The following is a 25,950-nucleotide window of genomic DNA, read 5'->3' on the forward strand; positions in this document are numbered from 1 at the left end:
CGCTCATCGCCACTGGAGGGAGACAATTACCGTCCTTGTTTCAGTAAAAACTGAGTTTGTAGTACTGTACTGGCTGGGTTTAGCAGTATTTTGTCCCCACACATCGTTTTGAGCTCTGTTACATGTTAAATGTGTGCTTTCAGCTAAATTAAGAGAAAAAAATGTTAGAGCGAGTTTCCCCGTCACTTTTCAGTAATGCTAATGCTGAAATGTCATGGCGTTTTGCTTGGGAAATAATTCAATTCAATAAAAATACCTTATGTTTATGTTTATTTATTTGGCAGACGCTTTTATCCAAAGCGACTTACATTATACCTTAATAATCCCAGAGGGAAATTAAGTGTTGTAACTAATTATTCAAAAGCAATAATACAAAATAATGAATGAAATAATAGTAACAATAATATTCACAAGTAGCAAAAAAACAGTTTCTGACATAACTCACTGAATAAAACATGACAATAAACAGCAGAAGTGTGGGAGGGAGCGGCCATTGTGCTAACATCTAGGGGTGCTCATGATTCCGAATGGCACCGTCCACTGTTGTTGGTGCGACTTTAAATTTCTTTTTAGAAGGTGGTACGGTTACAAATATTTAGAAAGAATGATACAAATACGTGTCAAGAGACAAACAGAAGAGTAAACCATGATAACCGATCTTGGGAATTCTAATTACACCCCACATAATAGAACAGTCCACGAAAGGTCATTCTCTAACCCGAACAGTCAAATTCATTAATTTAAAAAATAAAACACCTTACGATTTATTTTTTGTTTTTAACATTACTGTCATTTTTATTATTTTGTGTGTTTGGTAATATACTTAATAAATAAAAACATCAATTTTAATTTCCGGGTCAAATGTTTCTACATAAATGTCTTTATATAAAGTGCCACTAGAGGTCAGCATTAGAACATATAATTATTTTTAAACAATTGCATTATTTATTTTTTAGAACATATGCCATGTGGAACATTTGTGGTAAACGTATCAAAAATAAATAATACAAACGAAAGGGAAACTATAAACTTCCCCCTGTGAAGCTAATCTATTTACAATAGCTGCTAGACCACTATGTCTGATTTAATTCAAATCAACAGACCATTGATGAGTCCCTTATAAACTTACTGGTCATGTTAGGGTTTGAGTTTATTCTTATTTAATGGCTATCAATTAATGGGATCTAAAACGCATGCTATGATGAAGAAAGGTGTATGGATTGCTGTGAAATCTTCTCTTCTAAGAGCATCAGAAGCAACAAACTCAGATCAGCAGCATTTCGTACCGGTACATACGACACAAATTGTTTGCACACACAATTTGAATTACTTTACATTTCTGATTTCTTCGAGTTTGTGTAATTACTCTTTTTTTCTTTCTTTTGTCTCCGACCTAACTCCCGTGCTTTTATTTTGAAGTTGCTCATTCTGTCTTGGCTGGTTTGGCTCCACCCATCGTTGAGGTAGCCATGGAGACCGCGCGAGAGCTAGGCAACCCTGCAGAGTTTTCACAGCGTTTCCGCTAACCTAAAATAAAGAGCTAGCGAGCCGGGGACGAGGAGTGACGGAGCGGGACTGGCGGAGCTCGACGACGGAAACACAAAATTTATTCAGAAAATTTCGCCTATTTTGGGTGTCGCCTCTCGAGCTGCCGTGAATGCCTCGAATGTGAACCGGACCGACTGAGGAGAGTTCGCCGCTGGTAACCTTTACGTTGGTGAGTTCTTTTTTTCGCAAGCTAAGCACGATAGGCCACTAGGAGATCTTCGTCTCGGTCCGTGTGTACGTATTTATTAAATAACAATAAACCAGAAACCAAGTTATAGTTAGTGGAATATCTTCTAATTTATCAGCGGGAAACGTTTTTATGTATCTTATGAGGTATAGAAACTACGTTAGCCGTGACCTGCTGGGATGTTGACGTTCAGCAATATTTTAATAGTCCTCGGCACTTTGTAGTGTATAAGTTCTAATCTTGAACAAACCCATGTCAGAGTAATCATATAAACACAGTTAGAACGTCTTTAGCAGGTTGTCAGTCCCTTCAACAGCTGTGACGATACTGTGTTGTTACACAGCAGGTCACATGAACAATAAAAAGGTACCAGGAAGTCAGGTGTGTGTCGATATCGGTGGTGACTCGGTGAACCAAAACCTAAAGACTTGATTGAACTTTGTTAGTTTGTGTGTGTGTGTGTGTGTGTGTGTGTGTGTGTGTGTGTGTGTGTGTGTGTGTGTGTGTGTGTGTTTTGGCAGCCCACTGCACTCTTTGTTTAAATAGCTCGCAGTACAGTTGCACGTGTCAAAGCGTGTGACTGCTTTAGGAGGACTAGAGAGCCCATCGCTAGTTTCATACAGTTTCAGGTTTTGGGGCTCTTTTTGTTCATTTTTCAGAAGTTCCCTCTGATGATATTTGCAAGCCAAAACCTTTTGCTCCAGCACAAGTTTGAGCTGTTTGTGTAAAAGGTGACGTTTGCTGTTGCACAAGGCAGGGAAATCCACATGTGGATTGTTTACTCTGAGTACAAAGTCAGGAAGGGGAGACATTTTTGTTACTTTTAGGGTGATCATATACTACACCGAAAAGTAAGCCATGCAGGCAGCATATCTTCCTATAATAATTAATCAAATGCCTAAATCATTAAAATCAAATCAAAAATGATCCTGTGGATAATTGTCCCCTTATGAGTGAACCTTATTGAAAACATGTTCCTGTGTATTAATGACTTATTTTTACAGAAGTAACCCTTCCCTTTTCCCATTGTTGCCTTGTTCTGTGCAAATCCAGTCTGTTGCGATTCTGGAGGAAGTACGAGTTTACCAAGTTCCTCATACCGAGTCACTTTGGTATTTAGGACACTTGCTGCATCTGTGGTTGATCTTGTTGTCTTGTTTTGCTTTTAATCACCTTCACCTTAGCGCAACTCTTCAATCAGCCAGGGCGAGAGCTAAGGTGCTGTTTGTTTGTTGCTTTTCACGGTTTTAACATCAAGACTGGGAAGGAACCCGGTTTCATAAAGGAATGAAAGTCAGGCAAAGGAAGAACTGGTATTCTGGTATTGATTTAAGTCATATTCTATTAAAGTCCAGCTGAGCTCCTTTCAGCTTGTGGTCTCCTTATGTTTTTTTTTTCTTTAACCCTCTGCTCTTTCCAGTGTTCCTGTCCCTTCTTGCAGCAGTACAGAGGGATGCTGAGTAGCTCTGGGGCCTAACAGTGCTTGATAACAAAGAGTCCTTTCTGTGCTGCCATGCAGAGTCCTGTCTCTGGACTCCCTCCACAGGCCCACACAGGCTCTACCAGCAGCAGTAGCACTGGGGCCTTTTAGGTGGAAATCTTCTCTCGGCTGTTTCTTTGGCACACTGTGCTCTCTGTTCCCGGACACTTGCCTGCACCGCTGCTCCATTGGCTCCTTTTGCATTCCAGGAGCTTCGGGCAGCTGAAAAACTGCAGTAGCAGCCTGCTGGCTGGCTGCTTGTCATGCTGGTATCTTAAGTGTGGAGTTGCACAGCATTTTTTTTTCCCCAAGTGAAAGATTTACTGTGAAAAGTATTTATACATTTAAAATGTCTTTTATTCACCAGGAAAACATAAAAGCTAGATGTTAGATATTAGCTTTCTTAAAATTAATAGTAATCTTTTTTACATTTATTTGCATGATAAAGCATTTTATTATGAAACGTGGCATGTATTGAGTCAGTTATACTGATGAGTGAAGTTCTCACACTGTTTTTAGTTCAATACACCTGCACATGCAGTGGACTAAAACCTGCTGCTAAGTTCCAGTTGTTTTTAATGGCGCCTTGCTAGCCTGACCAGTAAAAGAAGAGGAAAGAAAGAAAACAATCTTTTATAAAGCGCCTCTCAAGATAAAAAATCACGAGCGCTTCACAAAAACAGAGCTAAAATTATTTAAAAAAATTTTTTTGATTATTTAAAAATAACGAGAGTGTGTCTGTTTTGTTTAGGAGACCAATAAAGTGATAAAATAAGATCTGATCCCCAGTCAAGTAGAGGGTTAAACAGTATTTATTTTAAAAGTTGCATGTGGTTTTTAAAGCCTTAATTAGTTTTTGTTCTTTACTAGGGCTGCAACTAACGATTATTTTCATAATCGATTAATCTGTCGATTATTTTTTTCGATTAATCGATTAATCGGTTTGTTTTGTTTAGCTATTTAACCTATACAAAAGATGAATACATTTCAGTTAAGAAAAAGAAAAACATAAGAGAATTGTGCAGTTGACTGCAATCTATTTTATTGCACATGAACACAGTCAGCGGTGTAAAATGAGCTAAACAGTGCAAAATATCAGTCCAGAATAATTTTTTGTCATCAAAATATAAGAGGTAAATTCCATAAAAAATAATGTAGAATCTGGAATAGAGTTTGTAAGTGGTATGCATTGCTGGGGGTGAGTGTCTTGTTCCCCATGTAGTTGTCCATCGTTGCTTGTTTTTTTCTGCATAAGAAACACAAATAAACTGAATTAAGTACACATATAAAATAAAGCAGCACACACACTACAACACTAAATCAATATTACATTATTTGAATTAACTAACAATATACAGTGATCATTTAATTTGACAAAAATGTGTTGTGAGGCGTTTTACGGCGTTAGATAGTAAAACAGCCTTTTAATAGTTAAAAAAAGGACTTTCTGAATTTCTCCTGTATTTAAAAATTGAAAGCGTACAACTATGCCGCGTTATATTCACCTGGACACAGCTCGTCTGTATATTTTTCACCGCGGAGTTTTCCTTTTTTGAATGAGGAACATAGTTATGGGTTTGTGCCGTTTTTCTCTTAACAAGAACATTCTTATAAACAGACGTGCTAAATTTGGCAAGCGCATGATTCACAACACGGAGGAGATTCACGATTGCATCTAGTCAATCAGAAGTAGAACACCGTAAACTGACGCGGCAAAAAAAACATGTTTAACATCCACTATAACGAACTCAGCTAACACTAAGTCCCAAATGTGATCTGCGTTAGCTTGTTTATTTTCTGTTACTTACCGGACATTCCTCTGCTGCATCAGCCCCCACGTTTTCGTCTCAAATGTTCACTTAGGGACGTTGTGCTTCCGTCGTGCCATGGTTTTTGCATATTTTGCAGGTCACCGGTCTTTTCAAGGCATCTAGTGAAGTGCTCCCATACTCGTGAGGTTTTTGTCCGGGGTTTCTCTTGTTTTGTCGCTTCTATTTTTCTTCCGTATTTGTTGTTGATCCGCCATCTCTCACAGCAAGATGAGCGTCAGTAACGTGATACGTCATGAAAACCGAGGGCACTTATTGGCTCATTTCTTCTTCTACGGCTCCACTGGTAGATCAGTGGCTCATTACTGCCACACACTGGCGGCAAATTTAACAGATTGTAACCGATGTCAGATTGTGGTAAAAAATAGACTTTATGCGGTAAAATATGATTATTAAACAACTAATCGATGACTAAAAAAGTTGTTAACTATTTTAATAATCGATTATAATCGATTAAATCGATTAGTTGTTTCAGCTCTATTCTTTACATACTTAAAACATCTTCATTATGGGACTTTTTGGGGGGGAATTCAAACAAGGAAGTTGACCTTTTACCCCATCCATACCCGTTTGCATGGCTTTTTTAGCACTGGGGTTGGGTTTGGTCAGTTAGAGTAATCTGGATGAAAATCTTTTTAAATCTAAATTTTTCTCTTGTCTTTAAACATTGAAGTTGCTTCGCTGTTGACCATAAAAGTAAAATTGAGTTTAAAATGACCTGGATATGTTGCATGGACCAATGGCTGCTGGCGCTAGGCACCAGCTCCCACTACCCTGCACAGGCTCAAGTGGTATGGAGAAGGTCTAGATGAAGGAATATGCTGTTATAAAACTAATGTCGACCATTCAGTACAGCGTTGTAGTTAGACTTGATGCAACTTGCTTTCCAGAGAAGAAATCTGCATGAAATAGTGAAGTTCTCTAATAGCACCCCACACTGATGTGATGTGTCAGGCTCAACATGCTGTCTGTGCCTCGACAGGAAAACCAAAGTTGCAGGAAGAATTGACTTGCAGGCTTAAAGCCTGCTGCTGCTCTCATTATGAAACACTGCTGTGTTATAATTCATTAACATCATAAAAGCATCATAAGGTCAGCAAAAGGTCTGAGGTATCTTGCTATAACAAATGTAATGGGCCGCTTTAGCACAGACTTGTGGGTAATGACAACTCTCAGGCTGTGTGGCATGAAACCACTTAAACTAATTCTGCTTAAGTTTTCACTTTGCAGATGAGCTGGTGGGCCAAGACTCTGTCTCCAGCTTTTTAAAGGAAGTCGATCATGAAATATATTCCGTTTACCTTCACCCAGCTACGGGGTCTTTTTGGCCATCTGTTGACTTTCATTCATCTTTGCAGTTTCTCTGACTTGCTTTTTATTTAAAGCACCTTGAAATCTTGTAAACACCGAAGCCCTTGCAGCCTTTGATCCCAGCATGAAAAATGAGGAAGTACTGATAGATTAAACTTCTAGCTCAGGTCCCTAGCCTGGCCTGTCCTGTCGACTAGCTGAGTACAGTAGCCAAGCTGTCCTGCCAAAAGGTGAACCTCTTTGTTCTTCTATTGGGGTCATCAGAGGGGTGGCTCATGGTGCTGAGGTACTTATGGCTGCTTTATAACATTCTGAAACCATTAAAGCATTGTGTCCTAATTGGCATGGCTGTCACCTCAGTTATGTGTTTGTGAAAAATAGTTTGTTAAAAGAATTGGCTTCCCATCTTTTCTCAGGAATGATGTGGACCGTTGTTCATCCTTCCAAACCCCATGGACGGCTGACCACACACACACACACCATCTCTTCACCACACCATTAAACCCGGAAGTCCACCTAACTCATTCGCTGCCAGCGTTTCTTGTCGTTTTTACAGTTTTTTTTAAGAGTGACACAAAGTTGAGCGCTAGGATGATGTCGACGGCAAAACAACCAAAACAAAGCGGAGACTCACCTCTTACATCAGGAAGAATCAGCACGTTTCGAGCGTTATCTGTTCTTTCATAATCCGTTGTTGAATTGTGATCGGCAGAAGCTTTTCCGGTTCGCGCCTCACTTTTTCTAGAGCAGCGGCCCAAAACGATCTCCTAACACATGGATGTTCTGCTTCCCGATCACGTGACGTGTGATGTATGCGGATGAAGATCGGTTTCAGAGCTGAGATGTTTGTTCTCACAGTGCGGGGGCTCGTTCCAATGCCTACTAGGGTTGTCACGGTGTGAAAATTTAACCTCACGGTTATGGTGACCAAAATTATCACGGTTTTTGGTATTATTGCTGTATTTTTTTAAACGTGTTACATTTTCAGACAACTAAATAAACCCTGTATATCAGGAAAATATCGTCCTCGGTTTGTGTCCTTCCAGTGAGCTTTGCAGATGTGGGAAAATTTCATCAGGCAGTAATCATTGTTAAATTCATAATTATTCTCTGAGAGAGACCAACTCTTATCTGCCCCTGGGAGCCCCGTAATGCATAGCGTCATTTCAACATGGGGGTGTCCGCCACCCGGTTTATATGCAGGTAGCGACGCTGCGGCTGCTTTATATAGCGACTCATTGCATTCTCCTTCAACCCAAATCCTCGGATCACGCATTTTAGCTAAAACGCTAACACTAACTTGCCTTGCGTTGACTGTAGAGTTGTGGGTGATGGTCACGCAGATGTGTCATGAGGTTTGAAGCGTTGCTGCCTTTCACAGACACTTTTTCTGCACGTGCTGCAAACAGGATAGCCGTCTTCTATCAGCTGTCCCTCGGCATTCTTCAAATATTAAAAAAAAAATGCCCGTACTTCCCACTTTGTCTTCTTTGAGGGATAATAAATGTCCTGAGCGCTGCCGTCTCCTCCTTTGGCCATTATTTCAGTTTTAGCCTCAAGAAAGTTTTGGTTGTAAACAACAAAGTGCGCATGTGCCGCCGGCAACTTCAGCAGATGATACGGTGGCTGGTAAGGGTCAACGCACCTACACCGCAGCCACGGTAATCCACCGAGATAATATATTTTTTTTTAAAAACAAGACGTTTATTATTATTGTCAACTTTTTTACCGGGGTTTACTGCTACACCGGTTACCGTGACAACCCTAATGCCTACACAGTAAAAAAAAAATGCAAATGACGACTTTAGTCGTCAATGGCAGTGAATGAGTTAATATGTCAAATGTCAGTTTCTTCCTTTCTTGGTGGCTAAAGCCGAAGCCGTCTCCTCCATATTTGTTTGGTCCCAGCAGAAATCGTGGTGAGATGGCCAGAAGGTGCCTCAGTCCGGTTTAAAGTGTTTTGTAGGAGGAGCTAGTGATGTTTTGCTGTTGCATCTACTTTTATGGTAAAAGATTTCTACGGATAGATCTTGTGTCAAAGCTAATATTAGGGACTAGAGTCGGATGAGGACACTGATGGATGCTGCCACTAGTTGATGTTGTCATTGGAGCACATAGAAGACTAAATAAAGGTATTATCCTTTATACGGTTCATGATATTAGCAAATCGGCTGCCAGGTGATGGAACGCATTTTCTTAAGCCGGGTGTACACTGTGCGACTTTTTCACTTTTTTGAGCCGATTTTCCACTCGTACGAGAATCTACAAGATCAGGGCGAGTCTTGCGCTGAGCGTCGTGTAGTGTACAGGGGGTTACGAGAGGCGATTAAGAAGAAGAAAAGAAAAAGAAGAGAGCGGCTGCGACCCAATAAGTACCAGAACCGCTCACGGCGCATGCGCAATCATGCATCAACACCGCTCGCCCGCTATTTCCCTAACAACACACGTTCGTTTTTATTTATACACGTTTTTTTACTCACAAAGATTGTCAAGAAAGCGTGTTTGTCGTGTTCATGTCAAATTAAACTGATCACAAAACACAGATTTACTTTCTTTATTTCGTTTTCCTCATCAAACCCCCATAAATCCCTGTTTGTCCTCCTGCAGCACTCCTGAAGGACAACAGGCAAAACAAGACAAAAAAGTCTGACGTGTTGTGTAAAAACTGCTATTTTTAGCATATTTTTAGGTCCGACGCGTTGCTACCAGACGTACAGTGTGAGCAGTCAGGTCGCATCCGAGAACTGGGTCGTACAGTGTGAGCACATGACTCGAGGAAGTCGTACAGTTTGAGCTGAAGCTGAGTGCTACGAGTGAAAAAGTCACGCAGTGTCCGCCCAGCTTTAGGTATACTTGTTTTCCTAACTATCTATGTGGCTGTCCGTCCCTATTCCCTTCATCTACTCTGTTGCTTCTGGTTACATAATCCGCGTCTAATGTTGATGGTAATCCGCACTCTACCTCCCCCTCCCTCTCTATGCCTTCCTCTCAATGTGGCCCGGATAGGTTAAGCCGTAGAGGACTCTCCCTGGTTGTGGAAGGGAAAAGATGTGCGATGGAATGGTAGCGTTTCCGACGAGAGCCCTGTCCTCCGCCCCCTCCTCTGTGGCCCACAGGCTGGCAGCCTCCGCGCTTCTCCTCCTCTTCCTCCTGCTCCCTCATGGTCATGCATCAGGTAAGTCACACACACGTTGTTCCCTTTTGTAGTCTCAGATGACACACACAGAGTAAACCACCATCTCCTCCCATCTCTTGTGCGTAGATTGAGGTTTACCCCCCTTGCCTTGCACCACAGTTAGATTAAATGGTCCTCCTTCACCCTTGGGTTGGTCAGGTTGCTTCGGCCTCACAGCAGCCGAGATCTCAATCTTACACTCTGTGAACCTATTCAGCGTCCAAATGAGTCACAACAGTTTTCCATTGCGATTGAGTGAAATGAGGGATGATATTGCCTCTGGTCACATATCCGCCATCAGGACTGATTCAAGCATGAAACTCACTTTTCTTTGGAAGCTTTTATCACAGCTAGCCAGCTTGGATTATTAACCCAAACTGGTTTTCTATTTTAGCTTCGAGCTTATACGGTTGCCATTAAAACAGAAGCATCATGTTCTGCTTTTTTATTGTTGGGAAGTTTAAATCACACAGACTTGAAGTAAACCCTCCTTATTTACATAAGCGCCCTGCAAACATGCAGCTTCCACAGACACGTGCACTCTCCACACACAGCCCACTTGTGTAATCTGCCAGATGTCCTTGCCACAGAGATCAAGCAGAGTGTGTGAAAATGTGTTTGCTTTAAAACTTCCCAAAGCTGCTGAGCCATAATTGATTTGCCTTTCCTTATTGTTTTAAATTGTTGGGCGTTTATGGGTGTGTGGATCGGCAAAGGTCAAATCAGAAAATTAAGGGATGAACAGAGAGGAGGAGGAGCTACTTCTGTGTCTTATGTAACTCCCGTGATTCACGTCGAGGCCAGATGAGCTGGTAGCATGCTTACTCTCTACATTTGATGTGCACTCACGCTTCGACATTTGTGGGCCTGACCCGTACTTCACACTGGAAGCATCAGCGGTGTAGAACAGTTTCCTTGCGACAATCGCAGCGCTGCAGCTCACACCGAGAGAGCCTCCGCAGCGAAGCAGCTTCTCTGCCGTGCTCCTCGCTCGACTTGTGAGGTCTCAAGATCCCTCGAGACTTCAAAGGTTACGGTTTGTTTATGCAATCCAAAAAGAAGTACATCACGTTTGATATCGCTGTTTGGTGTCATATATGATGTTGTTCCTCTCCACTGCCAGGAGTAAAGCCATGAAATCACACCGCTGCACTTCTGGAACGATACTGGGGGTAAATACTAAATAAATATGAAATTGCATTGTTGTAGTACTTTTATTTTGAAAATTACCCTTGCTTTAGTAGCGCGGCATGCCGCTTCAGAGACGTGTCTGAAAATTGCGGCGTTGCAGAATAGGGCTTCATGATATCAGGAACCTACGATATTCGATAACAATGATTATTATTGCGATGACGATATTACTTGCAATAAATATAAACTTAACTCAGGAACAAAAATAACCAAAAACTAAGAAATTCAACAATTCATTAAAATGAGAAAAGCTAAAATGTGAGGAAAGGGAAAAAGAAAATGAACAAGAAAAGGCAATCCGTGGATCCCGGGAAAAGCAGAATCAGCAAAAAGAGCAGAACAAAGCTAACTCCGGTGTTTGCTAACCATCAAAATTAAGTGCCGTCCGCCTCGGAGGCGGGCATCTAACCTATGAGAACCCACCCATTTGGCCAAATGGGTGAAGAGCTCTATTTGATTTGTTAAAAAAAAACATAATACTTCCTTTTGACTGACAGAATGCATTATGTGTAGCAAGCATTTGAGCTGACCATTCATTGCAATATTTATCTGTTCTTTGCGATATGCATATTGTGCATGCTGATATCGCGATAACGATATATTTGATATATTGTGCAGCCCTAGACCATAATGAACTCTATTTAAAGCCGTGCCGTTCGGCTGCCTCTGATGTTTCCAGTGTGCAGTGGGGTGACACTGCACAAAACGATCCACCAATCACAATCACTCTTAAGCAGTTTGAGAGGGCAGACCACAACAGGTCCACGTGAGAGTTTGTTGTTGTCATAAATTCATTGACTGTTTGATTTAGTCAACATTACACTGCGCCATGATTAGTTCAAGTTACACAGGAGAACAAGGACGGCAAACTCCACGCAGCATGGCCGCAGCTAGGATTCAAACTTACAACCTTCTTGCAGCGTGGCAACAACAATACTGCCAACTGCACCGCCGAGTTTCCCAACAGAACAAAAGAGAAGTACACAAGAACATATTAAATACACTAAATGTACTGTAATTTTTTTACACGCATCGCTAATTTATGACTTCTCACAGGCTTTTTTGATGACCAGAGGGTTGCAGGTTCAAACCCTGCTCAGTCTGTCGCTTTCGTTGTGTCCTTGGGTAAGACACGTTACCCTCCTTACCTGCTGGTGGCGCCAGTGTCGAGCAGACTCGCTTCCATCGCTGTTCCCCAGGGCAGCTGTGGCTACAATTTAGCTCATCACCACCAGTGTGTGAATGGCTGTTTGGTTGTAAAGCACCTTGGGGAGTTGTAGAACCCTAGAAGGCACTTTGTAAACGGAGATCATTTACCATTTTACGAGGCTAAGGACAAAAGTGTCACTGACAACAAGGAAGGAGAGGCTGAGGAAGTGTGTGACGATGTCATTATTATCTATGTTTGTGATCATGAACTGTGGTTGGAAGAAGTCATAAAAGCTCAAAGCCAGAATATTTTTAGACCCAATTACAGTCCAAGTTCCATCTTTTTATCTGTGGTTCAGCTGGTCATCGTAAACAAGATTACCAGCAGGATATCTGCTGCGTTAGTCCCAATGGCTTTCTCAGATCTGTGCTTGTGATTGCTGCCAACGATTACATTTATGTTTATGAACCCGTCCTAACACAACATCCTGTTCACTGACGCAGAGTGTCGGGGAACAATTGTTGTACGTTTTATGTCTCTCCAGGATAAAGGGGTGGGGGGGGGAGGCTTGTCTCATGTTTTCTCAGCATATTTCACGTTGACTGCTAAGCGCTTACTCCCTAATATGGTGTAAATTCCTTACAGTGTGCGGTGTGTTTCTGAGGAAGTAAGCCCAGCCTGTGAGTCAGAACTGGGAAGGGGAATAATGGGAACTCATAGCGCTATTCACATGATGGCACAGCATGGGTTCCGCTCCCGCAGGGCTCCACAGAGCATCCAGACCGTCGTGCTGTAACCAGTTAGATAAACGTCTAAACCTCGTTCTCTGAAGTGGAGCTAAAGCTGTCCATGAAGCAAAGAGCAGAAATCTCCCACGCTGTGTTCATGTGGGAGAATGGGAAACGGCTGTAGGGTAAAGAAAATAGCCGAGGGAAAGCCAAGCAGAGGGCTGCCCTTCTGTTGTGATTTATCTTTGTTTTTGACCGGGGTCGATGCGTTTTTTAATTTTTTGTTTTTGTGCCTCACCGCAGCATATTACACGATACATCTTTTGATTCATGAATCATATCACAGGGTGTTCCAAGCTTATGGAGTTGGTTTTTTCCTCTAATGTCGACATCGGGAACAAGATTTGACAGCTCTTCTCTCTCTCTGTGTAATAACAGAGTAGATTCCCGGAGCTAACGTCACCTCTTTGACCACAGAGGAAAGTATGTGAATGAACCAAGCCCTGCTTCAAGGACACGCTGGGAATACGCAGAAAAGCAAAGTTTACGAATCAGCTTCCAGCTGTTGTCGGTCTGGGTTTACCAACGCTGCAGCGTGAGGGAGAGAGGAGGAGAGTCGGGAACCATTCCCTTAAGTCCCATTAGCCAGGAGCTCTGCATGTGGGCAGAACCAAATCAACACACTGGCTTCAGGAGATTTTCTGAAATCGGAGAACAAAAAGTGCATTTAGCGGGGGTATTTGAGGCCACAGCAAGCTGTAGCTTTACTGGATCGCCCGTCAGCAATTAGGTCTGCTAACTCCGAGTGTTTGCAGAGCGGAGCCCCCTTTTCTATAATGTCTCTCTCCCATTCCCTCTCTCTCTTTCTCAAAGGCCTGAGCCATTAGTCAGGTGATCCTGGCGGCCATTAGCAGAGGCATGGTCGAATCCATCAGGTCCTTGCTTTTATTACCTGTGTGTTTATCACTTCAACCATCAATCTCTGCTTTCACCCCTGTGTCTTTTAACAGCGCTGGCAACCAATCAAAGCCCAGAGGGAAACTTTAAACGGGTCGTCAGACAAAGGAAACAGATGCTGCAGTGCGGACAGGTGACGCACGAGCATTTTATTCACTTTAAAGTGTCATCCAGATTGTCCTGTCACTGGAGACCATCACACACACACATGGTCAGGATTAATGTGGGCTACACCCCCCACCCCCCCAGCATGTTAACACAACTTTCCTGGCCATTTTGCTCTTTGTAGCCTCCTTATTCACATAATTGCGCCCTTGCTTTTTGTCCGTTTAGTTCTTTACCTGCCATCAGGTGAAGGTTAACTGATGTCATGGCACCAGAGACATCTGACTGGAAGATTTGATACCGAACAAAAAGAACTGATGCATACAGATGCCCTCGTATCTTTAATGTTTACCCTTCAGGTTGCACGTGCTGTTTGTATTTTTAAGTCACGTTGTGTGGAGAGCAGCGTTGATTTGATGCCTGTTCCCCGAGACGGAGGTTTGTTGTGAAGCAGCGTCAGACCCGAGGAGCTGACAGACAGTTTGTAAATTGTTTTCCTGTGAAAGACGTGTGGTTTTCTGAAGCAGCAGGCAGTTATAATGATTTCCAAAGGGCCTCGTGGAAGGGCCCAGCCCGCTGAGTAGAGGACATCTCAGACTAATGAGCTGCTAAATATATCCCCCAGCCTCTCCTGTCTTCTGCTGCTTTTGCTGCTCCTCATTTCGTCCACTTGTTTACTCAGGTTTTTCTTACTTACCTCTTGATTTTTGTGTGTGTGTGTGAGTGTGTTTTGTTGATTTCTGATGTCAGACCGCCTCTGTAGTTATTTATTAATGAGTCATGTAGTTGTTCTTGTCTGCTGTCTTGCAGCTTTCTTCTCATCTCACCTCCCTTTTGTGTGTTTGTCAGACCCACTGAAAGAGTGTGGGCTGGTTTGCTCTTTGTTTTTGCCACACAGTTACCGGTAGTCAACAGCGGCATCCTGTTCAAACATGCACATGGGCTCACACACACATCCTACACACACGCTGACTCTCCTGTAGGCGAGCCACAGTGGCTAACATTTTAGCACAATGCTGTTGATCTTTTACTCATATGGAGCAGCGGTCCCAACACCAGCTACCGAAAACCTCCACTTGTACAGAAACGGTTTGATTTAGACAATTTAGCAGGGAAGCAGAGTGGCGGCGTTCAGCATCGGACCAAATGTTCTTGTAATAAGTCGGTTGTGTTACCTCCTGCAGCAGAGCAGACATCCGCTCAGGTCTAAGCACGCCGAGCTGTGGAAACATCACAAATTGGCCAAGAGTTTGCTGCTTTTTTTTCTTCTCCTTTAAAGGAAGTGTGAAGTTTTTATGCTCGCGATCGCCACTCAGGCCTAACACGTAACTGCAGCTTCAATAGGAGGCTCGTGCATGAGGTACGCATGCTGTACGTGCACACTCCTTAACGAAAATAGCAGCTGAGACAGTCCCGTGTGTGTGTGTGTGTGTGTGTGTGTGTGTGTGTGTGTGTGTGTCCCTTTAAGTTCACGTGCATTTTCGTTAAATGAATGACAGTAAAGGTTAATAAAAGTAACCTTTCCAGGGTACATAATGAAGGAAGTATAAAAGATGCATTTTCAGACAGGCGCGGTGACGTGCTGTCCTGCTACACATGTGCTGCTTGTTGTCTAGGGCGGAGTACAGCTGTTTCTCCTTAACTGCCTGCATTTCACTTATAACGGCTCCTTCACTGCCATGTTGTTTTAGCAGATTTCTTCTTCAGTGGATAATAAATAGTAAATGTAGATGGGTGGTGGAGAGGAGGAGGTGCACCACAATTTATGCCTTCATACTCATCTCCCTTCATAAATGTACTAACATGCCTTGAAGGTTATAACCTCTGAAACATGTGATTTAGTTTGCTTTTCCTCTCAGCTTTAGGTGAAGTGTTGAGGTATCTAGTGTGCTTCCAGGGAGCACATGTTGAAATTGTCCATCTGTGACTGAAAACTCTTCAAAATTACAGGCAGTTTATTTATTTATTGAATTTGTACGATAAACATCTTATTTAAGAATTACCTAATCAGACGAAAGCTTCATTCGCACAAAGAGCTAAGAGCTAGCGTCGTCTTTTAGCCGGGCAGAAAGTTTAATGAGGCCATTTTTTCACCCTCTTGGTTCCTCACATGAGCAGTTGGTCTGTCGGGTGCTGTTGGGCGTTATTACAGCTATGATGGATGTAGTGTTATTACACATGATTAAAAAAGCTTCCATCCAGAATGTGGAGAGCTGTTTCTGTTGTGGATAGGTTACTTCAGTAGCTTCCTACAGTTGAATCGTGTATAGAGTCAGAGAGGTTTAGCTTTTAGCCTAGCTTTCTTTGTAGTGGTGTGTGATGTTCAGGGTTGGAATCGTCTTCCTGACTTTCACCTTCAACAAATGTCCCAGGCTCTTCTGGCCGACAGGCTCATGCTGCAGAAAGATGATCAAGCCACAGTTGCATTTACAGTTTGTGGTGTGTGCGTGCGTGTGTCTGAACACATGCACATGTGTGTGTGTAGGAGGGGTCCCACTCAGTCTTTTGTTTTCATCTGAAAGCTGAGAAGAAGGAATGTCTGCCTCCCAGCTGTCCTCGACAGAGACTGTAACGGGAGAGTTTGGGGGGGCTCTGTGGTCGCCTCCCCGAACATCCTCCCATCTGTTACACGAGGGTTCAGAGTGTGTGTGTTTGCATGTTGGGGTCACTCCCTCCTGCCCTCACCCGCTTCGGCCTCTCATGCATATTTAACCCTTCAAATGCAAAGTTGTCCCATTCAGAGGCACACTGCTTAAATCTGTCACAGTGCCCCGTCCCTCAGTGAGCACGGACAATAGAGTGCAGGGGGAGGACACGTGGCTGATTAAATGCATGGCAGCAGCAGGCGAGGAATGGAAGATCTCTCGGCGTGCGCTGGTTGTGTTTTCCTCTGTTACAGCTGTAGGATGAGGTGTAGGAAGCTTCTCTCACCTTTGGCTCAGGTTTGCTGGAAGGTTTTCCGTTAACTGTTGAAATGAGACTTCTGGTGGAGACATTTGTTTGCTTTTTATAAACACTGCACGGTAATGAGCCGGGTCCACGGCTCTGATTTGTATTTTAGACACAACTGGTGAGGAAAACAAACCAGATGTTTACAGAGGAGTCTTTAAAAGTCTGAGCATGCGCCCACTGAATGAGTGAGATAGGTGTTTGTGTAAATAACCTTTAATAAACTCAGAATTCATCATTGGAAAATAAGAATGTGTTTCAGGGTATTTTAATATTTGTTTTTAGTGTTTCTGTCAGCGTGACAGGGTGAACATTTCTACTTATCTCTGAGTAGAACACGACACCATCAGTATCAGTCACATAATAAGGATTGTGTGTTGAGGCCAGTCCATGAAAGGTGATCTGCATCCTCGTGAACAAGAGCATTACCTGATAATGACTGAAACAACTTTTCTTTGTGGAATCTGTTTTAGCGTTCAGGTGTCCTGCGGAAGAGTTCGAATTTCATCTTGTTTTCATCTGGATTTCAGCTCTGACAAATTTCCTGATTTATTTATTTATTTATTTATTTATTGTTATGCTTTTCAGATATCACTAAGTAACTAGCAATAGCCTCTTTAACAAGACACACCATGCCGGCAAATCGGCGTAATATTACCGCATTGGTATGTCTATAAATGCGCCATGCCAGCATGGCGTTGCACGAATTTTGCGGCATTCGTTCGTTCCGCCTCGCTTGGTAGTAATATTGCTGTAATGGTCTGTCGTGTGCGCCCTGGCGCAAGAGGCAGATGTCATGATGACGTGGGGAGTTATAGCTGAGCTCCAGCTGGCAAATTTATTGAAAATGAAAGTAAACACGGGCAATAAGGTTTTCTTTTTGAACAAAATCAGCTGACATGGCAAACTGGAGCGCCACAGCGCTCCATGAGCCTCTCTAGAGGCTAGGTTAGAGCTGAAGCTCAGATCACCAGAGACTGCACAGGGACTGATGGGGACAGACACCTTTAGGAGCTGCTTGTTAAAAAAATCACGGCTTCAATCGCAATAAAAAGCAAGTTATGTCCAAGATAAATGGAAGTCTGCGGCAGAGCAGAGACCGCCCCCATACCCTCTTTATGCCGCCATCACCTAATCTTTTATAAAATTGCCACAGTTGCGCCACGTTACTGCCACGATCTGATCTTATAAACAACCTCCCCAGGGAGCCGCGGCAAATCCCGTTTTGCAAACGCCACGGTCCTGTAAAAACAGCTAAAGATATCATGGTATTTTTTTAAAGTTAATACAAGTAAAGATGGCAGATCAAGGGATAAAAAAAAAAAAACAATTTTCAAATACGACCTTACACAGTCCCTAATCATCAACCCTCCTGACAAAAACATATTTATAGCAGCTCTTCTCTTCTTGAGTGGCAGCGCTGTCTGTCTGGGCTCTCTCCCTGTGACCAGTCAGCCAAGTAGAAAGTTAGAGTTGATTAGTTGACATTCAAATGTGCTTTGCATGTTACAAAATGTTTCTTTATCATATAGCTTATTTAAAATTCATTCATTCAAGGAGAGGCGACACGATGTTCACAGTCTCTACAGACTCCACAGTAGCAGCGACAGCCAGCTGGTCTGATCCGCTCTGAAAGACGTTGATCAGAATTTGAAGATCACATTTTTTAAACGGAGATCAGACGCATGCAGCCATCATGCGTCACTCAATACAGCGTCCGTGCGGAAACTCGCCAAGGAACTTTAATCCTCTGCACTTAAATCATGCAAATGTGTGAAAAATTCATTACTTAATGGAAAAAATAAACCGAAACGGTACGCAAGTGGACCGAAATGGTTCAAATAACCACCGTGAGCCATTACACCCCTACTAAAAAATACTTTTCACTGAAGTAAATTATGTCTAATTTAATTCTAAAACAATGGGTCCTGTGTATCACATTATATTTATACACCACAGCAACAATAACAACAGGCCTTTATGTTACTTATTGAGACGATTTAATGTATTTTCACCCAAAGTTAAGAACAAAACCGCAGGACACCCTGTGTTTTTAAAGCTTTATGTCTGAACGTCTCTGTTTGTGGCACGAAGGAGCAAAGATTGGTTTTGTTTTGTTTTTCTAATTCGACTCCTCCGTGGGCTCGGCTGCACTCTAATAACAGCAGCTTGGCTAAAAATCACGAGGATTAGCAGGAGAGATGTGGAAACGTGGCAATAAACAAAAACACCCTCGTCCCAAAAAATGGCAGCAACGTCATCAAAAACAAGGGGGGGAGGGGGGAGGCCAACAAAATGGCGAAAAATATTTACCAGACCAAAGAGAGTATCATCATCATCATCATCATCCTCCTCCTTTTGGTTTCAGCCTAATCCAATACAAAGCCCCCGTCATATGAAGTCATGCAGACAGATTTACCGGCTCCCTTCACCGTTTAACACACACACACACACACACACACACGCACGCACGCGTACACGCACACACACACACACGCACGCACACACACACACACACGCACACACACGCACGCACACACACACAGTAAACACACCCTCCTTTATGGCCTATTGTTGTCTAAAGTAACCCACCAGCTGGCTGTAAAAATCATCAGTATCTGATTTGCTGTAATGCGCTTCCAGTTTGAAGACAAGTAGAAATTTAATTTGACGGCTAAACCCCACATCTTTTTGTTCCCACCCCACCCAGATTTTCCTCCCCCCGCCCTCCGCTTAGCACTTACCAAACGAGCACCATCGGCGACAGATGGTAAAGGACAGATATTCACAGGCAATCCGACACCTCGGGGCAGGTCAGGGGATTTTAACACCCCCCGTGGTCCCAGTCTCCCCCTGCGTTGAGATTAGCATCCGCTTCATAGGAGTCTGCTTTTTCCTGGTCTTCCTTTGGTGAACACACTAAGCTGATATCCACTGCTTTAATCTTTTTATTTGTTTAAGAATGGATTTAATTTTCATTCACGTCGGTCCACAGAGGATGGTGTTAATTTTTCAGACTTCTTAAAAGCAAGTTCTCTCTGTTAGCATCAGAACATCCAACTTGTGGGAGTGCAGCGTGTGTTTGTGACTCATTCTCTTCCTCACAAGCACAAAACATGCTGTACTGGGATCGTCTTGGGCAATATGGAGTGTGTTAATCATTAGTGTTTCTCCCTAAGCATGCATTCAAAGCCAATGTTCACTCTAGATGTGGAGGGTGGCGACAAAAGCCAGAATTACCGAGGTTATTCTAAATAGTTTTAGCATTTCTTGAGCTCGAGTTGATTTTTTATCATCTCGATCAGGATTTCTCCGTTACTTCGTCCCACAGAGCGATGAGAACGTGGCGTTCTGGTTGCTGCTGGGCCAGGAAAACCTGCCACAACATGTTGTAAAAGCTCAACGTTTACTTTTCTCCATGATTTAGCTGCTTTCTCAGCTTCTTCAGTGTTTTTTTCTTTCATCTCACCATATTTATGTATTTATATAACTATCGATGCCTTTTTTAACACCCATCTTTGAGTCTTTGAACGTGTCTTTATCCCTCGTATTAAAGCCATCTTTTAAGACGTGTTTGTTGTGTTGGAGGTGTTCAAGAGTTTTTCTGTGACCAACCCTAAAAAGCTGTTTTTGTAATAATCATCCAGCCAGCTCTGGTGTATTTGTTTAGCCACTGCTCCTGTGCTCATTTTATTCTCCCAGTATGTTTAAATAAGTACGTAATCTTTTATAATCATCATAGATCCCACAGAAGACTATTTCAGTCTTCATCAACATCTTCTAAGTTATTGTTATGGTTTTAATGTGACGTATTCATCGGATTTTATTGTTTTTAAGGTGGAAATGTCTAATCCCACATTATTATGCTGTTGCAGATAAAAGCTTTTCAAATGAAAAATAACAAACGCCGTGAATCAGCACCACTAACGTGTCTTCTGACTGATGCTCAGATGGACACGGTTAAAGAGCACGGTGGTAAACCGCCCTGCTGCCGGCCAGCCAGGGATAATCAATTCATCACCTTTACCACCTCCGTCCCCGCCGTCCTCTCCTCAGAGAGTCTTTAGGCCTCTCAGAGAACAACTGTTCAGGTCACGGTGTCAAATAGCATCCAGAGACGTGGATGAGTGAGGCAGAGGATGTTGTTTCAACACGAACAGCAGCTTCAAGCTTCGTGTTGCAGCTGTTTTCATCATTAATTAAGATCAAATAAGCAAAGGTGTTGCTGTCAGGAATTACAGAAGTCGTACTCGTCTTTTTTTTTTTGTTCTGATGGGACTCAGCTGGGACCGGTTATACACTTTTACTTTATTTATTACAGTTTAGATCTAATGAGTGAAAATTGATCATTTTTATCAGCTAATCCATGACAGAGTAAACCCGGACTCTCACCGGGCTGGCGCCGCTCCTAAATGTCTCAAAACGTTTATGTCAGATTATTTTCCTTTCATGAGCTGCATTTTTGTTTTTTAACTGGTTTTAACTGGTTTGTCGCGTCTTAACTCCTCTCGGTTTGGTTCCGCAGAAGTTTGAGAAGCTTGTTTGTATTTGTGCTCCACACGACGATCCAGCCGTGTTTGAATTCGATTCAGGACGATTCCAGCTGAAATCTCCATATTGTCTGCCTTTATCCCGTGTCTCTAATCACTCACAGCGCCACCAGATTCTGATTTATGTTGCTTTCAATATGTCGTCAGTAATGCTGTGGGAACCACCTTTTGTTCCTCCAGAGTAAAAACACCCAGAATTTCCTGTCACAGTTCAGTGACTCGCCCATCGGTGTCGCAAACCTGGGTGTGTCTCTGTTTGTGTGTGTGTGTGTGTGCGGGGGGGGGGGGGGGGTCATGGGGGGGGGGGGGTAGAGAAAGAGAGAAATTTGCCCATTTAAGTGTTTGCACTTAATCTTTTGCTGCCATCTTAAAGCCACTCTTCCCCCTGGAGATTAGAGGATGTCGGAGCCACGGCTGTGGAAGTATTCCCCTCCTCTATCTCTAAATGCACACAGAACCAAAACAAAGAGGCTGTTTGCAATAATTACGTGTTTGTCTATGTCAGGCGAGTGATAAAGGACTCTGCTAGCCCACGGTTATTGTGTTTCATAATTTCTCACATCCAGGATTAAATAAGGATAATTATTTCTCCGGTAAAAATGCTTTAATAAACCAGAGAAACCCCACATGGGGTTTATTGTTGTTGTTTTCTACAAAAGCCAAATAAGCTTTCAGATCTTAAGACACATTCTTGGTTTTCGTCAGCACCGAGACCCGTTTCACCACAGGCTGAGTCAGGTCCAAGTTCGTCATCCCCATTCGTCTGAATCTGCAGAAGGAGCTGCCACGTTATTCCAGATGTGCTGCCATCCGTCTGCATGTTACCACAAGTGTGTGTGTGTGCGCGTGTGTGTGTGTAAAAACCCATTTATGTAGGTGATGTTTTTTTTACTTTTTCAATGCTAAACATTTCCTCAAATCCATAGAAATCCCAGATTAAGACAGAAAATTAGGACCCACATCCTGTCTGAGGTGCTTCTCCTCATTATTAATCCCGACTCAGCTGCTGGTCTGCAGCGGGGAGTTGGTTACGTGGAGGAGATCCAGTCGCGTCCCGTTCAAAAATGGCCCAGAACCATTTCCAGCCTGTGATCCCGCTCTTCCTGGTTTGTGTCTTCCAGGTTGTGCGCAGCCACTTGGCGTGCAGCATGGATACCTGCTCAACCAGACCGAATCCAACCGCGGCTCTTTTCCTTCTGGCTACCGTCTGAAATACGTCTGCGACCAAGGATACACGGCAGATGGAGCGACCACCATCATCTGTAAAGGTTCTGGAAGCTGGTCCAAACCTCCCAGCTGCATCAACAGTGAGCGACTTTAGCCTCTTCGTCTCTTTCTGTTGTCAGGATGATTATTTTGGTTTTACGGGGCTAAGAACATCGTTTGGGTGAGCTTGGCTGTTTCTTCTTACACACGAGTGCTGCTGCAGCGCTACACTGTACCACACCAGCAGACGTTTAGAGCTGTTCTGGGTCATTTCAGACTAACTCAGGTGGAACCAAGGCCTCTTATTATGCCCAGCAACGATTAAATACCTTTTCTCTCTCTCCAGCGTGTTCTCCACCCACCCAGCCAGAGAACGGGGGCTACCGGTGTCACCCCTCCCCCTGCCAGCGTCTGGTCGACGGGACCGTCATCGAGTACTTTTGCGACGAGGGTTACGCTCTGAAGGGAGACTCCAAGTTTCTCACTTGTGAGAACGGCGAGTGGGTCCGCCCCATGCAGATCAGCTGCAGACTGACCCAAGGTCCGTATCCCTCCACATCCGTTTTCTTTTCCTTTCAGCGAGCCACGTTTTCATTTCACATCCTGTCTCCGTGCGTCCCTCAGATAAGGAACCGAGCTCCCAGTTGGGAATCCCAGCTCTGTCTATCGTGGCGTCCACGGCCAGCCCCGTGGCCCTCATTCTGCTCCTGGTGGTGCTGTTTGTTCTAGTTCAGCCAAAGCTCAAGTCCTTCCATCACAACAGGTAAGTCTAGGAGGACGTTTTCTGTGCTTACAGTCGTTGGTCTCTGCTGAGATCTTCTAAGCCTTCCCGTTTGCTCCTCACTTCTTTACCAGAAACTCTGAATAACTCCGACACTCATAAAAGAGTTTACACGTGTGACCAGTTAACACACCGGTTGATCTGTAGTTTCGGTTGAGTTCACGTATGTCTAGTTCTGCACGCTGAAGATGCAAAAATAAAGCCGATCCTGCTTGATGACTCTGGTTCTGGAATAAAAACGTCGTTTGTCTTTTGTTTTTGTCCCGGTTCTCCAGGAGGGAGCAGGGCGTCTCGGGCCAGTCCAGCTCCATCATGGTGGAGGGCGTCCAGGTGACCCTGCCTTCCTATGAAGAGGCTGTCTATGGTAGCAGTGGCCCCAGCAATGCATCTGGTCCTTCACCTTCTCCACCGCCCCCCGCAGCTCCCCCAGAGTCACGAGTCCCCATCGTTTTTTCTGAAGGGCTTCCTCAGGGTGCTGCCGGAGGCCAAAGCTCCAGCAGATCTCGCCACCACACAGACTTAGACTTCTGTCTCCCTTCAACCTCCTCATCATCCTTCTCCCACCGTCACGCAGAGGCAGTGCTGGTTCATCAGGCACCCTCCTCCTCTTCCTCCTCATCGTCATCCTGGGCTAGAGAGCACCCTGGGGGTGCTTGTGCTCGCCCCCTACCTCTCCGCAGAGACTCTGAAAGCAGCGACCAGCACAGTCTGCTTTCTGTCACCTCTACGGATGACTTCTCCGATGGTAAGAAGCCGTTTCTGTGTTAAGCTGTTTTTTTTTCTGGGGTGTTTATAAAACAATGTTGCATGAATTGACTCGGCTAAAGCTAAAAGCTAATGGGAAATGCAGTGAGAAGCTAAAGCTGCGTGTTCCCCCTGCAGACATCCCCCTGCTGAAGGAAGCATGAAGCCTCCTGGTCCGTTATCAGCCTCAGCAGCAACTCCTTCTCCTAATCTGTTGCTGCTGGCTCCAACGACCGATTGTCGACCTGCTTCCACTCTTCAGCAGCCAACAGAGAAGTGACCGGAACAATGTCCGTTCTCCCATATGCCCCCTCGTCCCTCATTAGCAACGCAGAGCGAAGCCAACTACCGACATCAGTACTGCAACACAAGCAACGATGGAGCCCCACAGGACCCCGCTACTGAAGACGAGCCCGACAAACACCACCAAGTGGACGTGAACCTGAGTCATCAGATACAACCTGAGTCAGGCTTAGGTTTTAGCGTGATCTTGCCTCTAACCCAGTGTACAAACCTTACGACACTGCTCACAGGAAGTTATCATGGCTGTACGGGATTACTGATGTTCAGCTCCTGATGCCGCGGCGCTCAGAATCGTCTTCCCGCTGTACTTGAATAAAAAAGTGCGAGTTACGGCTGCGTTTTGGCGGCCGTCTTTGAGAATGCTGCATGTGTTTTTTATTTTTGTTATCGCTGTCGCCACACACTCTGAGCGAAGCATGAAGCCTCTTCTGTCTCTTTGTAACTCTGTGTGTCCTGTCAGCGTCTGGCAAACGGATTAGCGCGAGCGACAGCCGTGTCATCAAAGCTAAAAGTGGCACGACGTTTCATCAGGCACCACATCACGACTATAAAAAGACCCGCTTTTTATTTCCTGCTGCAGCTCCTGGGTTGATTGAGGGGGGGACCGGCTTGTTCATTCATTCATCTGCTCCTCAGAGGAAGTCACTCACGCCCTTCTTCATGCTGAAATAAAGACTAGTGTTTTGAATTGTGAGCCCGAGCTGCAACTGGTTGCAGTGAAAAAAGAACAGATTTTATTTGTTTTGTTTTGTTTTGTTTAATAGCACCAAAGCCCCCTTCACACACACACTCGCTCCTCTAATACCAAGTGCAAATGTAAGACGGAGTTGTGTTTTCTGTCTTGTTTTCATAGCCACTTAAAAAGCTTTGGTGTTTGAGCTGGTCACCGTGGAAACAGCAAGACTCTGAGAATAACTTTTCAAGCTCAAATGCTTTGAAAGAATTAAAAACAACAACAATCTGAAGCGTCTGAATGTCCGTTCTCGGGTATTTGGTTGGTTCTTTGCTAACAGCTACATTATTCAAGCAGACAAGATGTTGCCTTAGACTTTTCTTTTCCTTCATGTGTAATCTGAAGTCTCCAAATTGGTTATTTTACAGTATTGCAATGTGTTGTTTTCCTGATGGCCTTACTCTATTCTTTTTCTATTCTATGCATAAGCTGTCTGTTTATCAACGAGTTTACTTTTGTTGTGGGCACAACTAAACGAATGTCCGTCCCTCTCTGTCCTCCCCTAGCTTTCCCAGCTGTTGCGATGATGATGATGATGATGAGCCTACAAGCACCTGTATTTCATTACTTCTTGACTTTTTATTTTGCTACGTGGCATTTTATTACAGTGGGGTTGAAAAGAAACAAAAAGACTCAGAAGCACTGTTGTACGGTGTTTATTTCCCCAAAAATAACAGGTAAAAGTACTCGTACTGATTTTTAATTTCTATGCTTTAAGCTTTTGGTTTCTCCTCTGTACATGGCGGTGGGTGTGAAAATAGTAATTTAATATTTGTATAAAGTTTAATTTAATTTTACAGTGTGTATATAACTTTCTAATTAAAGCTTTCTTTTAAATGTGGACGATCTTGTGAAGTTTGTTCATTTTCATGTCGCTTGTGGGTGTCACAGAAACGCGATTCTTTCGATCAGATCCCAGGAGGCCTGAATCTTGTTTTTCCTCTGCCACTTAGAACGACTGCTCCTCTAGCATGATTCCCTAAACACTAATGCAAATCACACAAAGAAGTGAGGTGTAACATG

At 43.6% G+C, this 25,950-nt stretch overlaps 1 protein-coding gene and 1 long non-coding RNA gene across 2 annotated transcripts; one reads left to right on the forward strand and one right to left on the reverse strand.

The window, feature by feature from the left end:
• The first annotated feature begins 1,480 nt into the window (after positions 1–1,480).
• Positions 1,481–25,768, forward strand: susd6 (sushi domain containing 6). Its single transcript, XM_015942200.3, has 7 exons — positions 1,481–1,717; positions 9,362–9,530; positions 22,282–22,467; positions 22,713–22,907; positions 22,991–23,129; positions 23,423–23,892; positions 24,030–25,768. Exons 2-7 carry the CDS (start codon positions 9,404–9,406, stop codon positions 24,053–24,055), a joined length of 1,143 nt encoding a protein of 380 aa, XP_015797686.1. The 5' UTR covers positions 1,481–1,717; positions 9,362–9,403; the 3' UTR covers positions 24,056–25,768.
• LOC129165536 (uncharacterized) lies at positions 2,181–8,002 on the reverse strand. Its single transcript, XR_008564818.2, has 2 exons — positions 5,024–8,002; positions 2,181–4,461 (listed from the first exon to the last, which is right to left on the reverse strand). It is a non-coding gene; the product is annotated as an uncharacterized lncRNA (long non-coding RNA).
• Positions 25,769–25,950: the final 182 nt, after the last annotated feature.

Source organism: Nothobranchius furzeri, chromosome 2 (assembly GCF_043380555.1).
Source record: "Nothobranchius furzeri strain GRZ-AD chromosome 2, NfurGRZ-RIMD1, whole genome shotgun sequence".
Lineage (NCBI taxonomy): Eukaryota > Metazoa > Chordata > Actinopteri > Cyprinodontiformes > Nothobranchiidae > Nothobranchius > Nothobranchius furzeri.

Coding starts and splice junctions, on each gene's coding strand:
- susd6 (XM_015942200.3), top strand. CDS start 9,404: ATGTGCGATGGAATGGTAGCGTTTCCGACGAGAGCCCTGTCCTCCGCC. Junction 23,130..23,422: donor AAGTCCTTCCATCACAACAG/GTAAGTCTAGGA, acceptor CCGGTTCTCCAG/GAGGGAGCAGGGCGTCTCGG. Junction 23,893..24,029: donor TACGGATGACTTCTCCGATG/GTAAGAAGCCGT, acceptor TTCCCCCTGCAG/ACATCCCCCTGCTGAAGGAA.